We start from the raw sequence: 18,164 nt of genomic DNA on the forward strand, positions 1-18,164 counted from the left end.
CCTAATAAAGCCTTTGGAATCTGCTGAGCTTTTTAAGGCTCTCAACATTCTCTATGACTTCACCATATCATTAAAAATCTAAAGTTATTTAGCATAATTTAATAGTATTAGCAAGATGTGTGTCCGTATCCAAGGATATAAACTTGTTTGTTGTGACAACCGCCTAAACACTCCAAAAGGCCACTCAAAGAAAAAAACATACCAGGTCAAATTTTCAGTAGTTTTATTGAAAAATGCCTCTTTTGTTTCAGAAATAAATAATATAAGGCAGTGAAATTCACAATCTGCAGTTAAAATATAAAAGCAGCAATTCTATGTTCATAGTCTTGCAAACATTTTCCAACTGCTTTTGATAACTAAGAAACATTATGTTCTGAAAAAAAAAGTTCATACTAAATATACAACACAAACATGCAATTCCGTCTCGGCAGAATAATCTGCAATTTGGCATAAATGTTAGTGTGTCTAAAACAAGGAGGTTTAAGGCAATATGGAACTGTATCCAGTTGATACAATAATTTCAGCTACATGGCTTAAGGTTTGTGGTTGTTAAAGGAGATGTATAAGAGCATTCTATGCCCTAATGTAGAACAGAAGATAGAAGAGGAAGATAAATAATTGCAATGGAGTTGTTTTTTCCCTCCGTTTTGGTTTGAGGAGGGGAATTACTTGAATCGTGGTGTAACTGAATTGCAAAAAAAGTTTTGTAAAAGATGAACTGCCTTCTCGAAATATACAGTAGTCCTGGGGTTCCAGGACTTACTGCTTAACCTAAGAGTTTCACTGAGGCTGCCCTTTGTGCTAACTAAAGGCACAAGGCGCGTTCTCTCCTTGCATCTTTGGGGCATTTTGCAAGCATTTCAAGGGCAAAGGCAAAAATGTCTACAAGACTGCGTGCAGCGAGCTAGGTTTCCTGCAGAAACAAGGTTCTCTACAATCAGAAAGCGTACTCTTGGATGAAGCAACGCCGGAAGACACATCGCAGATAAGACGTACACCTCTCTGTCTGACCTGTAAATGAAAATCCCAACACCTCCCCCAGCGTGGCTGCGCTGCCCGCGGTTTCAGGTTCACAGCCCAGGGCCGCGGGGCAGGGCGCGCCGCCAGCGCGCGTGGGGAGGATCCTCGTCGCCAGGCTCGTCGGCGCCGTAGTCTTCGTACTCGTCCGCCGTCCGCTCGGGCTCCACCGGCACGATGAAGGGCTCCCGCTCGGGCAGGTAGGCCCCGCCCTCGGGCACGAACGGCTCTGTCCGATTCAACATTACAGTTATGGCATGATTTGGAAGGCACACACACAGCAAAAGCTAAATCATCACCCGAGGTGATGGCAATCCAGTCTTATCTCATAGCTATAAATAGAGAAGTTACAATGTCCTGATTACGTCCATTTGCTGAGAGAATTTGCTGATGATCAAATAATGAAATGGCACTTTTTTTTTTTAACCTTCAAGGATCCAGCGGTAAATACAATCATTGCACAAATACCTGGGAAGGGTCAGAGGCTGGGCCAAATAACTGTAAACGCAGAAACCTAGGTAGGATTTTCGCAACTGTGCAGGAGTTCAAACTCCTGAATTCAAAGAACAATTTGGAAAGATGAGGAGATAAGGGAAGGTTTTATTGGCTCCTAGAAACTGAACGCTGGAGGTGAGAATCAACTATCACCAGGTAATATACAGTACATGACATTTTCTGTGGCTGTCTCTCCCACAGACTGAGTTACAGTCGGTGGGTGAGGAACACCAGTGACGACAGTTAAACAGGAAGAAGAAAAAGTGGCTATAAAACTTTGGTTTGAAAATTGCAATTACAAAACCCAAATGAGAGTACATGTACAAAAAATAATAATAGTAAGACACATGCCCTGAATCAGACACATCGCTAACAAGCAAGAGATGAGGAGATTCCATTCGGTGTTATTCCGGCATAGAGCAAGCAGCAGGCTTGGATGCAGAAGCTTATTGTAGAATTGTTAAGTGATTTTAGTGGACAGGATCACATACAAATCATTTACAAGCCACAATTAGTTTATTATTTACATAAGACATTTCCCTTTAACCAGGTTAATTGTTTTTCTCCAAATGGCATAATCTCCGCTGGTTAGTAGTTTTATTATGCGCCTCTTTCACAACTGAGGCTCCTCATGGTTGTGTGTTTGAACTTTTTTTTTTAATAATACTTTTCTATATTATTACTGAAATGCATCAGGCTTATAAACTAACACCACTGCTTTTGTCTCATTCAAGTTAGTATAAAGAGTCTCCACCCTCCTTTATGATGTCCACCCAGTTCTTTAACCATATATCTGTGGTGAAATTTCCATACAGACTCATTTCCTAATAAGCACGTGCGCAAACATCTCAGAAACAGGATTTTCATGTATTCAAACTGTAAGCAGCACTGGCGACTTAGAAAATTTGTTAGCCGGAACCTGAAACAGGTCAAAGATGATAGTTTTTAAAAGTTGAATTACTATGCAAAAAATATATATACACATCCATCTAAGTATGTAATGGTTAAAATATATATATATATATCCATATATTTACAGTTATTCACACATACCATAAGGCAGAGGTAATTAAAATTTATTTTATAAAGAATTAAATTATAATTTTGTGAATGAGCTGCATGAGAAATTTATATTAAAATTACTACTTTGGTCATATATAAGTATGCACATAAATATATAGATATATAGATACTTAGATATCAACTACTCATGCACTATTTGCTAGTAGCCAACCATATCAAACAGCAGTATCATTTTTAAAACTTGCAAGATGCTTGAGGGTGCGCTGATGAAAAGGTCACCTCTGACCACAGCATGAGTTTCTCATTCCCAGATCAGCATATCTCCCTTGTCTCCACACTCCCCAAAATCAGGCGTAAGACACCTGGCCTCTGTAACTGTCAGACACTAGATATGCACTACCAACTCTTTAAAAGAAAAAAATTAAGTCCCAGATTTTAGGAGCTTTAATGCTATGGACAGGATGAGACAGTGTATTATTTTCAGTTGTCTGCACCATGTCAACAAAAAGTTTGCCTCAACATCAGATTCCCAAAAACAATTTTTTAGTATGTATTCTTGATATTCTATAATTATATTCACAAATCTCTCTTCCCAATCTTTAGGTTTAAAAAAAAAAAGTCATGTTATAGCATTCTTTGAACTCCCAGAAGAAATAAGGAGAGATTTATGATGGGATTGGGCAAATGTAGAAATATAGGAAGGAAGAGCAAATAACCATTTGACCCCTAACAGTGAAGTCATGTTTTATGCTTTGAGAGAGAACATTACTGCATAATCAAAACACACAACTGAAAGAGTTTATATCTTCAAAAAATCCTCAAATCAACCTTCCTTCAATCCTAGGGAACTTCATTTCCATAAAGGTTCTAAATTCAGGTGAATTTGGGTTCCTACAATGGCAACAACATACCTGGATAGCCTTGCCCATTGTATGGGATGCTGGCACACTGGGATGAATCACAGTATCCAGGAGGACCTGGGGGGCCTCGGATACCTGAGTTTCCAGGACGACCTGGGGGGCCAGGAGGACCTCTTGAACCTGTGGACCCTGGTGGACCCGTTCTGGATTCTCCTTGTGGACCTAGTATGGGGTTAAAACAGAGATTTCCCCTCTTGTCAAATACATCTCCTGAGGCAGTCCACAATTCTTCCACACCACCATTGCCTCAAGACGACATGATGCACTAGTGTATGGTAAGAAAATATTTCCTTAAGAAATCACCAGTATGAACCAAAGTGTGAAACTTTCTTACCAGTGATCCATCAAGAATTAGTGACAGAAATACAACTACTTTAACGATTGTATCCAAAGAAAACTGACTTACCAAGAATTAAGCCAAACTAAAGATCCCAGTGAGTTCCCTGGATGGTTCCCACTCTTACAGAGATAAAACTATCTGAAGGAAATGGTTATATTAGCCGTGTTAGACTGCCAGGAGAACATGGGAGTGCCTGCCCCACACCTCCAGACTATGTAAAGTAATGTTATTTCTGGATCAAGTTATACGTATTTATGGTTAACACAAATGTAAAGATTTAACCACTAGGGCTGACCTTGGTTACAGGGTCTCATGGACCTTATAATGAAGAAAAACAAGAAATCATTTTCAATCTAGTAAATGAAATGCATAAAACAACTGGACAACTATTCTTTCTTTCTAAAACATCAATAAAGAAACTGTGAATGAAATCTTGCAATGTGTCAGGATTTTTAGTGAGAATATATTTTCTCAGCCGCTAGCAACATCTTGAAGAATACTAGAAGAAACAGGAAATAACACCATCCTTAAAGGCTATGTGGCCAAACAAAACAAATGGGAATTCCATAAAAAAGAAAACAGTAACCCTCTGTGTCATTAAAACCCATACCCTCATATATTAAAGTTACAGTGAGTGCTTAATAGAACACATTCAAACATTTTTTTTTGAACAAAGAGAACATAAAAATGAGCAGGTTTATACAAGTTGAACTTCTTGCTAAAATATATTCACAATGACAGGCCTGCCTGAAGCTAACAGGATGAGATTGTGAATCTCTTAGGGTTGTATACTCTCAGTATTTATGCTGTTTACTTATTTGATTTACTACCAAACGTACCTGGGGGGCCAGGCAGCCCTCGAGGTCCCGGAGATCCAATACCCCTTTCCCCCTTCTCTCCCGGCAAACCTGAGGGAGGACAGAAAGAGAACAGGGAGAAAATTATCTGGAAACATGTAGTTTTCATCTTAACTGATAATACTTAATTCAAGTAATTCACTTCTTTTAGTGAAAGCAGAAACTAATTTTTCACAGACGTTCACTCTTTAAGCCAAATTCTTTCTAGACATTTGGGTAATTCCAGATTCATGGCCAAGAAACAAATCTGGCTACAAGTCAGGGGGAAAATTATTTGAAGAAAACAAACATGTCTATTATATTTTTTTTAGAAATAGTAATTAAGAACAGGAATCTTGACTACATAGTTACAACTCATTCAGACACATCTTAAAGGTAGCTCTTTAATAGCTCTATTGCATAGCATCCAAACCGTTAGAATTATAGAAGCATCTAAATTTTTCCCCAGAATATTAACTGCTGCTTTGACAAAAGGGAACACCCAGCATCCCGAAACATCTGGAATTAAATAATTCTATTTTTCTTCTTTTCCTTCAATGACACTTATCTACCATGAAATTAAAGCCAAACAAACACGTAAGACCAGTGCCAAGCCCTGAACAAAGGAACTAAAAGAATTTGGATCTAAAACTGTAAGGCTGCTTAAGTACATTCTAAGTACATTCAATGTACATTAAGCACATTGCTAGTCACAATAATTAATAATATTTTAGCGTCTGAGTGAGTTTGCCAAAATATAGTTTTTCCCATCAACAATAACAACAAACAATCAGAACATAGCATTATCTTTACTGAGATCTCCTGACAAAATCTTCCCATGTTCTAAGATACGGATCTCTATGGCCTGCGGCTGCCTAAAGAAAATAACGGGTTCGTGGACACACAGTTTTTCTGGGGCTGTCCAAACAAGAGTAATTAAAGCAGTTTGCCAGGTTCAGCCTTCCACGTGCTTTTCAACCCGACCCAGATCCCCCACTTGCAAATTCCTTTCTTTAGCCCTGCACAGTGGCCAGAGATGCCCACCTCGTTCACCCGGGGGCCCCTGCATCCCTGGTGTGCCAGGGAAGCCTGGTCGCCCCCCAGGTCCCGGTTCTCCTCTGGCTCCCGCACTGCCAGGAGGGCCTGGGGGACCCGGTGGGCCTGGTTGGTTGCGATTGGAGTGATAATCATTTGGAATCTGATTCAGCATCTGATTGAATCTGCTCATCTGACCTACAAACAGAAATAAGACTTGTTAGTAAGAAACCCAGTAGGGAAGGGATGAGATGGTGAAACTCTTCTCTTAGTGTCTAGTGAAATCCATCTCTATTCCTCCCCCTCCAGGACACATTCTAATTAGAAGCCTAAAAATAAAATAAAACACTCCAGTCATCTAGGACAAAATGATTCCTGATAAACATGTGTCTCCACAAAAATACTGACCAGTAAGCCACAGCATTACTATAAACATAAAAGAACTGCAAAAGTTTGATAGGGCTCTGATATAAAGCCCTGTGGTTTGCCAGATGATGTCATTCAAAAGAGAACCTTTCTTGAATTAAGCAATTTTTTGTGTGCATGTACCTAGAATGATAATCAGGTGTTAGTGTAAATTGAATCGCGTATAGGATACATTGAAAAATACAGATCTCTGGGCCTCATCTCCAAAGACAATAAGTCACTATGTTTAGGGTGTGGCCCAGGAACACTCATTGTTAACGAGCAATATAGGTGATTTATGCAGGTTTCCCTCAGGATCACACTTCAAGAAACACTGTTAAGACTTCTGAAGTAGCAAACCCTGAGTTTAAAGCCATGCTGTTTGTAGGCACTGAGCTTTATTACTTAATAGGCTTCATAAAATAAGAAGAAAGAGTCTGTGAAAAATAAGGAGGCAATAAAAAGGTCACCACCAATATGCACTTTCTATGATCAAATTAATCTTGATGGGCCCCCTTCCTTAAAGTCATAGAATAATTTAAAGTTTATAACTTTAAAAATCCAGTGTTTGCTGCTACTACATGTATCCTGATGAAGATCAGTAAAAATCCTAACAAGGAAATTGAAAAGCCCTTTCAAAATATGATTCTGTATCAGATTAAGTATAGGATAACAGGCTATTATTTTACTTTGGGTTCTTGTTTTATCTTAATGACAGTCATTAACATATGACTAGTTTTATCGGACCAGATACAAAACCAAGAACGTATAAAAATAAGAGATCATCACAATGAAATAGGAACATATATCTTAGAAACTTTGTGACTCAAACTCTGCATTTTCCTGCAACAAATTTAAAAAGCATTCATACATTAAAAATAAAAGAAATTTTACCACTTATCAATTGTTCACAGACTTGTCTTGCAACTGCTCGCATCATGTTCTGGGAAGCAATGTCTCCCTTGTTGATCAAATCAATGAGAATCATTAGCATATTATTTCTATAGTTTCAGACTTCAATGTTTAACACACAAAATAAAAAAGTAAATCAGATTTTAAGAAATACATACTCTATCGCCCTTCTCTCCTTTCAATCCAGATGGACCCTGAAATACAGGAATTTCGTAGATTAGAAACTGACAAACATGATCTAAAATGATTCACGAACAGACATGATGATGAAAGAGAGCAAGGTCTGCTTTCTAACAGATTAGCAAAATGACACTTCATATTTATATCCATCTTACTTGCATTTTGCTTGTCTGTAAAAAGGAATCTTTCTGTCCTTGTCTCTCATAGAAGCACGTATCCTCCAAATTAGTGTTGAGATGTGAATTTTATGATTACACATTTAGAAATTGTGTAGTCTGCATGCATTTATGATGCCATTCACAATATAAGCCTGGAACTAAAATACAGATGAGAAATTGCCCTTGGTACCATTATTCTTTCCTTTACATCACCATGGCTGGGTAGCTCAGATTGTTTCTGTAGATTGTCCATGAGGTTAATCTTGGTTCAGTTCTAGTAAGAACCAGTGGGAATTGAGTCAATTTCCTAACTAAATATATATCTCTAACTTCTTGCAATTATTTTGTGTGTGTGTGTGTGTGCACTGAGTATAAAAGGAACCATGTGTCTCTCTTACTAAAGTGGTCCCACATCTAAACACAGCCACAGAATATTTGTCCCTACTCTGTCAAGCCTCTCACTGGCCATGAGAGGATCTTGAAAAAAGTTTTCTATAGTGTCAGAAGGTTTTATTTTTCCATAATTTGTTTCTAGGCTGCCAACTGCTATCATGAAAGGAACATCTAAACCATTGACAAACCCACTGCTCACGTAATGTCCCAAACCGAACCACCTCTTACAGTCCCTAAGAATTTTGCCTAAAGAACTCCAATATCTTCCTCACTGCTCTTCCTGTTTTCCCATTCTTCCTCTCTAGAGTCTATTTTCCACACAGAAGCCAGAGTGATATCTTTAAAAGGAAAATAAGATTAGGTCACTCTTTTAGCTCTAAGCGCCCACCATACTTAGCATGAAATAAGAATTACATGTCATGGGCTAGATGGTCCACACAATCACCTTGTCCAGCTCTCTGGTCTTGCCTGCTACTCTTCTTCCCCTCAACTCCCTTCAGTTCAGGTACACAGGCCTCTCTGTGGTTCCTTTCATATGCCAGACTCATTCTTCAATCATTCTTCACTTGAGGCTTTTGTTCATACCTGGATCTTCTTCCCACAGATTTTCAAACAGCTCTCCCTCCATCCACTCCAGTGTCACCTCCTACAACAGGCTCCCTGATGACTATATCTAAAATAGCCACCTTCTCACTATCACAATTACTCCCTTGGCCCTCACTCTGCTTCTTTTTCTTCACATCACTCAACACTGCTAGAAACTATATTGTTTACGTACACGTTTTGGTCTATATCCCCCACTAGAATCCCCATGAGGGCCAGGACTTTGTCTTGTTTACTGTTGTATCCCCAGACCCCAGAACACAAAAACATGTACTAGCACATTTAGTCACTAAACAAAAAGGTTTTGAGTCAATGATAAAAAATATTCCACAAGAAGTTCCTTGAAACATCCGCCCGACAACATCATGTGTTACAAGTTAGCGAGAAGATACCAACTGCTTACAAGAGCTAATGATATAAGCCAACAGCCAAGCTCTCTGCTAAGACCTTTCTATACCCATCTGCTAGTTTTAGTTTCAGAAATTAAAGGTAAGTTAGAAAAGAGAAGAAAAGGAGGGACAATTTTCTACTTTAGAAGGATGAGGAAAATAAAGGGGAAAAAGAAGGTAGGGAAGGTCCAAAAAATGTTACCAAATGATAAGAAGAAACTGGAGTTTGGTTCTCCCTTTGCCAAAATTCTAGACTCTTACAGAAACGCTACTATTACTTAGTTTGGAGCCTTCTGTAAATTGCAAGGAATTTCTGTTTTGTTTTGTTTTACATTTACTGCTACTTTGAGATTGTTCCTGGTGTGTGTGTGTTTTTTTTAATTTACTGCCACTGTGAGATTGTTCTAGTATATATGATTTGTAGAAATCATCTTTATTGCCAGTATCTAGAGATCACATTTCAAGTAAAGGAAGCAGAAATTTCTTTTAGGTTTCTAGTTCCAGCCATCAATTACATCTGGTATATTCTTATGTAAGACTCCATTTCAGTAATACTCAAATGAAATAGAATTGTGAATGGGTAGAAAAGTTCCATGTGCTTTTAACTGCTCTTGTGAAGTTCCTGCTATGATTCACTGAGGAAAAGAGAGTAGTAAATTCATGTGCTAGGGTATACACAGATTGTAAAATATATCAGGGGTCCTTTCATCTTAATGCTGCTTGCTTAATTTTATGTAAACGTAGAAGGCAGGCCGTGTCACATAAAGATTCTACCCTAAGTTTCTTTGACATTAGACAGTTTTTAAACTTGGGTTTATATAATTCGGACAATACTTAAAAAAATAGTTCCGTCCCGAGAACAGCCCTGATAGATTAGTGTCATTGCTAACAGTTGGACTTACTTATCTTGGAGATAAATTTTTATGTTTTAAAATTCATTTCAGACAAATAAACTGCTTAAAATAAATTCACACTTCACACATACAAATAAGAAAAAGGTTGTAAAGAAGAATATGATGCTCAATGGTCATTACGAATACTTCTGGATTGGCAATTTTAGAACTTCAAATTCAGTTTTGGAGGTACCAATGTGGAAATGCCAGATATGCATAATGCCGTTATTTTAACCAGGCCATCTGACCAAAAGGAAGTTAAACTGTATGTGAATTGCAACAGGACAGTATAAAAAAGTAAAATAGCGGATCAGAGAAATCCTTTTAATCCTAGGACTACCGTCTAGCAGCCTTGATGAAAGAGAAATGACTAAATGCATGGCTGGCTGACACTCATCAAGGGTTAACATCTATAAACTACAAATGAAGGCACCACGCACCATCATGTATTTTTCTATCTTAAGCAGCATACCGCTCCTAAATAAAAGAATTATTCTGCTGACCCAGCTTTGAGTGTTTATACAGTGCAGAAATATGTCTTGGCTCAAAATCCCATTCTCCTTTTAAAGAAACCCTATGACCACAATTTTCATCCCAGAATATTATAACTCAGAGAGAAAAACTTTAGAACTGGTACCAAGTTAAATCCATGGGTTTCGCATAGTTTCAACAAATGCTTCAAACACATTACAGCAGAGATAACATAAATACGCCAAAGCCTTGGCAACATCCTCATTATTTATGGCCGCAGAGAAATGACTCCAGACATGCAATCTGTCCACTTACTGGTCTGCCATGGTCTCCAGGTTTTCCTGGTTTCCCACTAGGTCCTGTGACTCCTGGAGAGCCTGGGCTTCCCTGAAATACACAGGCCGAGAAAGGGAATGATGCGATGAAAGAAAAAGCCCACCTAAAGTAAACTAACAAATGTGGCCAGCTCTAAAAGCCTGTAACAGAAACAGCATACAATAGAGAGAGTAAAACCAAATTTTAAGATAGCACGAAAGAAAAAATTTTGAAAATTCTCAGTATTTATGGTGTGTATAGTTCTAAAATATATTTTAAGACCACTTGAAAAATATATAGATACATATAATCAGTTTCACAATTCATAGACTGTGATTCTCATAAATTGGTTACAAAATGAATTTGCAGAAAGCAATCCCTATTTTTTAGTTCATTTCTATTACAAAACCGGAAAACCCCTCAAAAGACAGTAGTGAAAACTTTGGTTGGGGAAGAAATTAAGAAAGTAGCTGTTTCTATGCTAAATCAGGTACCACCGTGGCACAGTCTTCCCTTGTTGCTGGGAGTCTTGGTCTCAGCCTAGAAATTCACTGTTTCGTTGGTGCCTTCTCTAAACTTCCACTTTTTTCTATCATCTCAGCACCCTTCACCTCCTCCAAACCATAGCTTTTAACACAGTTTCAAAAATCTTAGCCATATTTTAGTAGAATATATGTAATATCTACTAACCAATACTTTATGTTCTAAAGCCTAAAATTTCCTTAAACTTGATCATCAAATTCTGTAAAACAAATAATCCTTTACTTCATCAATTATGCAAATATTAAGCTCTGTAGTAAATATTTAAAATGCAAGTTTACTATACATTTAAACTCTCCTTTACCTGAGAACATATATAATGTTGAATGTTCATTAGACATCAATAATTAACATTGTTTAACATATGCCCTCATGTCTTCATATCCTGCCATAAGACATGAAGATCATCCATCACTTCAGACAAGTTAATTATGATGTCACCTGGATGCAGGCATCTAGATGCCACTCTCAAAATCACTGGCTTTGGTGTTTTCCCCAAAAGATCTTAATTAGAAGATCTAGGGTAAATTTACTTCCTCAGAATGACTGATAGTGTTCAATAATAAATTCCCTTAAAACTGAAACGTCACACACCACAGCTTATCAAAGTTTTAGAATAGGAAGTAACCGGTAAGGTCTTAAAACCCCACCACTCGATGTGGGGCTGGAAGGAACTGGGGCACTAGCCAACTAGTGGTCAAGTCACTTAGGAGTATTTTTCTATTTTTCAAATGTAACTTGATTAAACAGACTCTGTATTTTAACACATCTGTTTTCTCCAGCCCATTTTGATTTAGGAAAATAAAACAAACAGCTCCCTTGACAGTGCACCCCATAGTACAGATAGAATGTGCCTCAAAAGCCAGGTTACTGGGCTTTTCCCTAGCAAGTGGGGGTAGGGATTTTGGGGTGGGGAGACAACAATGTAACCCATTCAGTTCTTACCGGTGGCCCAGGGGGTCCCCTGGGTCCCATTGCACCATCTTTTCCAGTAAAGCCCTATTGTAAACATAAAATTAATTATGAATTAGTGAAATAATGACCAAGTGAAAAGGAAAGATGCTAAAGAGACTGGTAAGAGTGAAGGGTGAAGTATTTAACCCAGCTGCAAGTAATCTTTCAGTACAAAAACAAATATACCCCCAAAATGCTTCCCAATTTAAGCTATGCCTTTGCTGATCATTTTAAGAGTCAAACTAGTCTTCTCCAAAGAAGGAGACTCCTTTCATAAAGATGCTAACTTTTGCTTTTGTGAGACTGTAAGGAAGCCAAAAGGAAGACTAACCTCTCTACTGAAAAAGTCAGTGTCCACAAACTGGTCCAGAAAGAATCAAAGTGGGATGAAAAGAAATGTTGCTGAGAAGAGCAACATAAAAGCTGAAGGAGAGGCCAACCATCTGATTCAAAACTGTCCCGTTTCCTAAGCAAGGGCCAGCCAGTCAGGGAAGGACTTCCCATGTCCCCACTGCTGGTGAACTTCTCTCCCCCACCCCAGAAAAGAGTAAAGTTGTCTTGACTGCCTTCCACGTGAAAGAAAGGAAATCCTCAGTCTTCAGCTAATTTTTTAGTGGTTTGCTGCTCCTCATCTTGCATGAAAGACCAGATCCGCACAAGTGTCAGGTTGACTGGGAAGAGAGATGTGCCCCAGGAGCACCGCGCGTTGCTGCGCAGGCTTGCTCGTTGGCTCTCACGACCTGCCTCCATGCGGTGCCAAATGACCTCTGCCTCGCATGAGTCACTCTGCTACCCAGTTAGCATTCATCCCAACAGAGAGATCCCTGAAATTCAGTAGAGGATTTCTGAGTCAGGTCTTTTTTATAGCTCTTGCATTCCTCTGTCAAAGGAGATTTTTGTCTCATTTTCTGCAGGGAATAACAGTGATAATTTCATCCATATTCTTGGATTCTAACAAAAATCAAGAGCCTTTGGATAACTGCCTGGTCTAAGTATCCATGCATCCATTGGTTTTATAACAGAGGAAGTTTAAATTATTTCCTTAAAATTGTGTTAGAAATATTCCACCACCACTACTCTCTGATTTTTTTCTCCAGAAACTTATACAGATAAAGATTTCAGAATGTTTTCTGGGAGCCCCAGGTCTGCTTCACAAAAAACAGACTCCAAGTTCACCTGATGTAACATCAACATTGCTTCTGAGAGCCACTTAAGAAACAAAAATGCTCTGGTGGTATTGCTTAGACAGTTTGAATTGCACATCTTCCATCTAAATTTCTCCAGCGTCTAAGACACTCTTTTGTTTATTTGTTTAGGTGAGTATTATATTTCTGAATAATTCTCCTTCCTAAGAACTTCTTGATCAACCATTTTCTCTTTTTTCCCCCAGCTTTACTGAAGTATAATTGACAAATAAAAGTTGTACATATTTACGATGTACCTGTTTTGATATGCGTATACATGGTGAAATGATTACCGCAACCAAGATAATTGACATACACATCACCTCACGTAGTTCTCATTTTTTGAGTGTGGTGAGAACATTTAAAGATCTACTCTATTTGCAAATTTCAGGTACACCATATAGTATTATTAACTGTAGTCCCCATGCTGTACATTAGATCTCCAAAGATCATTCATCCTGCATAACAACTCCAACATAGCCTTTTTGTACCCTTTTTCCAACATCTCTCCATATCCCCCTTGCCCCTTACCCTTGGCAACCACCATTCTACTAGTTGCCTCCATGAGTTCAACTTTTTTTAGATCCCATACATAAGTGAGATCATGCAGTATTTACCTTTCTGTGTTTGGCTTATTTCACTTACACTAAGGTCCCCCAGGTTCAAGTTTCATCCATGTTGTTGCAAATGACAGGATTTCCTTCTTTCTTAAGGCTGAGCATTTTATACATATAAAGTGTCCATCCGTGAACACTTAGATCTGATCAACCATTTTCTTTTAGAAGACACATATATCTAAGTTGGGGTGAAGAAGAGCTTATCCTAATGTCCTCAGGTCTAACTGAGCCATCTGCATAATTTTGTGATAAATTTTATTTTTTTTCTCCATTCTCAAAGCGGCAGTGACTTTCAAAGCTGCTTCCCTCTAGGTGAGGTTGGATGAGAAGACCTATGGTTGTTTTCATAGGTGCACATGTATTAGATACCTATTCATGTGGTTCTTTTGTTTCTCTCTAGTGGTCCCCAAAGCTGTGCCTCATTTTGAAAATCATCTATGCTTAAGACAACCCATGTATCCAATTCCTACCAACTCCATCTTGGTAACAAGTCTTCCTTTCTCACTGTGGTCCTTGGGCTTGCTCTTCTGACCTTTCTTCTCTTCTCTTCCAACACAGAATTCAGGTTTCTTTCCCTTCCTTCCTTCCTTTGTTCCTTCGTTCCTTCGTTCCTTCCTTCCTTCCTTCCTTCCTTCCTTCCTTCCTTCCTTTTATTTCTTTCCAGCCCAGATGCCTATACCAAAGTCTACCTAACTTTCCAAAGTTTATGTTCTATCAGCTGTGCACCTTGTTTTCAGCATTAGTGGTAGGGAACTAGGGAGTAGGTAGGTGAACAAGGCTGAGCGTAAAGAGGGGAATGATTTCCTGAGAAGCTTCCTCACTCTCAAGCTGGGAGATCTGGGTGGCCTCACCACAAAGTTGGAGTCACAGATTAGAGTTTGAAAGTGAAAAAGCAAAAAAGCATAGAATCTTCCCACTCCCTCATTTTTCTTGAAACAGTGATGGTGTCAATGGCTACCTGTCCCCAGTTCAGGAAGAGCCTTTTGATGGGACATCCCTGGCAACCCACCATGTCTGCACGAAGCCCACACTGGGTGGCCATGATGGGCCCAACAAGGCTTTCGTAACAACAGCACCAAGTGAGTCAGTCCATCATCACTTCTTGATTGCAGTGTCTTTGGTTTTGCTTTCTAATTGAATAGACTGACTTGTCACCTCTGCAATCTCACTATTGTCCTTTATTGTAAAATAATTCTTCATTAATAGGCAACAATGTGATATCATTGCCAACATCATCATAGCCTGTCTGAGAAAACTTACTCTATCTCCTGGAGGTCCCATTGGTCCCGGTGGGCCAGGTAATCCTGGGGTTCCCTACACAAAAGAAAGCAAACAAGTGAAATGCTATAATATACTTCTTATATGGGAAAACATACTTTTTGTTCTTCAAAATGCTTGAAAAAAATTCAGGGGGCTCTGAAAAGAAGCAGAAAACCAGAACCAAGCCCAGTGCCAGCCATATAGTGGATGATCATCAGGATGCCCACACTTGAATCGAACAGCACAAATCTGACAACTAAGACCAGGGTATGAAATGGAAATAATGCGATGCACATAGCCTGGCTTCTGCTTTGCTGCCTCCTCTGGGTTCACCTTTTGAGGCACTACAAGGGCAACTTTTCAAACAGCACCTGACAAGTAAAAAAAGAGGTAGCTTCAAGAACAACTCACGGTCCGGCCGGGAAGTCCTGGCTCTCCAGCATCACCTTTCATCCCTTGGCGACCCTACAGCAGCAATGGGAAAACAGTCCTCAGGCATTTTACAGAGATGAAGTGAAAAGGGGAGACAGGAGTCACTTCTGAAATCTCCATCACTTCATAAATACAATGTAAACACATTTGGAAGGTAGACAAATAAATCATTTTTTGGATTGATGCTCACTTTTTAAGCTATAAATGCTGTGTTCTGATTTCCATTTGTAATATTAAAGGATAATTTTATAGAATTATGGGACGATATACCTACTTTAAAAGAACATAGTTTAACATAAGGTATTTTCATAGGAAGAAAATTTGAAGGGAGAAAAACTATTTTGTATTTAATATATTTAATTAGTTGCTGATTTTAATAGATATTCAATGAAGTGTTATAATTTTGGTCTTTATAACTACATGCTAGAAAACACTTGTCATAAAGGCAAAGTAGAATTAATTAAAACTGAAATATTTAATTTAATAATAGTAGTAAGAAAGGTAAAAGCCCCAAAAGTCCCTTTTGGACACAAGAAGCTAAAAGTAGATTCAGGCAACCCTTTTGAGTGAGAAAGCCCTATCCCTCCACATGTCTCATTTCCAGCTTTATCTGGTATCAATTATTTTTCCTCTAAGTGCCAAGAAAATGTATCTGTCCTATATTAAGGCATCTTAAAAGGGAGTTTAGACTTGAATTTAAAACTATGCAGTTATCATATTCTTATTCATATGCTGTATTCTTTTGTTTATTTTAAGGTATAGAAAAAAATGTTAGCAGCTAAATAAAATATGAGTCTTAAAAGGTAAAAACACCTTTTATAACTTCAGATGAGCTTTTGGAACAAAAGGTAAAAATTTCATTAAAAAGTTTTTTAAAGAAGTAGCGACCTAGATAGACAATGCAAGCTTGCCTTGAGGTCATAAATATTAGCAAAGGGTTGCCACATGCTGAAAGTAATTTCAAAGCCTTCAGGATGTTGAAGTATATATGCATTACTTATTCATTTTTAAAGGTCACATTAGTAGCAATAATTTTATCTACACATTTAAATATTATTACATGCACTATTTGCATATCTGAAATCATAATCATAGGAAGTTATTTCAATGGCCGACCTTGTTGAGTTCTCAGGAAACATTTGAGTTTGGCAAAATACAGTAAAAAATATTCTAGTTCAACTTAATGTTAATCTACCATCCTCACTGAAATACAGAAAGCCTTTGTGCTTACTTGTTCTCCCGGAATGGAGAGTCCGTTGGGTCCCTGGGGGCCTGGGGGACCCTGGGGGCCTGGAGGACCTGTATCTCCACGAGGGCCAGGGGGCCCCTAAAGCATACAAGAGAGAAACAACCACAAAGTCACATAATGAACTTCCAGTGCTAACATCCAATCAGAAGCCTGTCGGTGTGTCTTAAGACATCAGTCATATAATGTTTGCAAACATTTTAGAAATCTACACACCTATAAAAGCATTTATTAATGCCATTCCTTTCTTCCCTTTACTATTCATTAAAGAACAATTCAAGTGCAATAAATTCATAAGAGCACTTATATTTCCAAAAGTCTCATTAGAAGCAGATTTGTAAAAGAGGTAAAACACACTGGATATGATATATTCATAAATTTATACTCAAGAATTCATATGAGATCAAACCTTGAATTTCAGTGGATTTTCTTAGTTTAGGCTGGTCCTGCTTTCTCTTAGACTTGGCCTTATTTCTGGAACTAATGTGTATATAAAACAAGCAAGGAAAGAACAGATATCCACTAAGAAGATGCTCTATATGCTGGAGCTTCTTTGCAACATGCCCAGGTAGAAAAGGTACAAACTCGGAGTCAGGGAACTGGGTTAGCATCCCAGCCTCACCCTTTCCTAACTGGGTTAGCTTATCATTAGTAATATCATGACTAAAAGCACACATCATCTTCATAATATATTGCCCTGATAAGCTTGAGTTATCTTATGGAAGACAAGTATGGACCTGGTAGAAAAGGGCCGGTGACCCCCCACTGAACATATACATGGCTGCTCAGCTCTTTCTCTGAGACAGGGTGAAAAAAAGAGCCGCAGAACTGCTCCCAACTCCCTCCAGCTTTCTGGTGGGGCTCTGCTCCCTGTGGGTCTCCCAATGATTGGATTACCTGCTCTATTTCTCCATGTTGTAGCAGAACCCTTAGGTTCTTCTGCAGATTTCCTATGTGTAATTCCTATAGCAGTGAGATGCCTTGGACATTTCTTTCTCTGGCTAGTCTAATCCATCATCTTGACATCCAGAGACAAGACTGAGGTAATTATATTACCTAAGGCACACTAAACTTGAACTAACTTGCTCAAGGTCACATATCCCCTTAGTGGAAATTTTAACAATCAGACTTCAACATATACACGAAAACTTAAACGCACCATAAAATATACTTACAACTGCCCCACTGATACCTCTTTCACCTCTGGGACCTTTAGCACCAGGTCCTCCCTAAAATACATAGTAAGAACACATTTTAGGGTAAATATAAGGAAAGGAGGGAGAAGCCGATACACAGAAATTACATCAAGAAGCAGCATTCTCCAGGCAATTGATACTTCTACGGTTACTTACAAATATTGAAGTGAATTTTACATATCATACAAATATGTGGGGAAAGAGAATTTCATAACTTTGTACATTTTAAGTGTCTCACTTTTACATTCTGGACTTTTCTTAATTGTTAGCAAATTTTGAAATTTATTTGAAAATTTGAAGCTTACTAGAAAAAACAAGCATTACTTAAATACAGCAAGGAGAAGATTCTG

General features: G+C 38.4%; 1 protein-coding gene across 4 annotated transcripts in view; it reads right to left on the minus strand.

Annotated features, from left to right (window-relative positions):
* Positions 1-206: 206 nt before the first annotated feature.
* Positions 207-18,164, minus strand: part of COL12A1 (collagen type XII alpha 1 chain) — a 117,242-nt gene continuing 99,284 nt past the window's right edge. For all 4 annotated transcript variants that reach the window (XM_047858972.1, XM_047858970.1, XM_047858968.1 and 1 more), the window contains 12 exons: positions 17,794-17,847; positions 16,604-16,699; positions 15,352-15,405; positions 14,941-14,994; positions 11,871-11,924; positions 10,386-10,457; positions 7,142-7,177; positions 6,966-7,032; positions 5,676-5,864; positions 4,635-4,703; positions 3,447-3,617; positions 207-2,431 (listed from right to left, as the gene is read on the minus strand). In XM_047858972.1, coding sequence (XP_047714928.1) covers positions 2,421-2,431; positions 3,447-3,617; positions 4,635-4,703; positions 5,676-5,864; positions 6,966-7,032; positions 7,142-7,177; positions 10,386-10,457; positions 11,871-11,924; positions 14,941-14,994; positions 15,352-15,405; positions 16,604-16,699; positions 17,794-17,847 — 927 coding nt within the window. In that variant the 3' untranslated portion in view covers positions 207-2,420. The remainder of the gene's footprint in view (positions 2,432-3,446; positions 3,618-4,634; positions 4,704-5,675; positions 5,865-6,965; positions 7,033-7,141; positions 7,178-10,385; positions 10,458-11,870; positions 11,925-14,940; positions 14,995-15,351; positions 15,406-16,603; positions 16,700-17,793; positions 17,848-18,164) is intronic.

The sequence above is a fragment of the Prionailurus viverrinus genome, chromosome B2 (genome assembly GCF_022837055.1).
Source record: "Prionailurus viverrinus isolate Anna chromosome B2, UM_Priviv_1.0, whole genome shotgun sequence".
In the NCBI taxonomy this organism is placed as follows: Eukaryota; Metazoa; Chordata; class Mammalia; order Carnivora; family Felidae; genus Prionailurus; species Prionailurus viverrinus.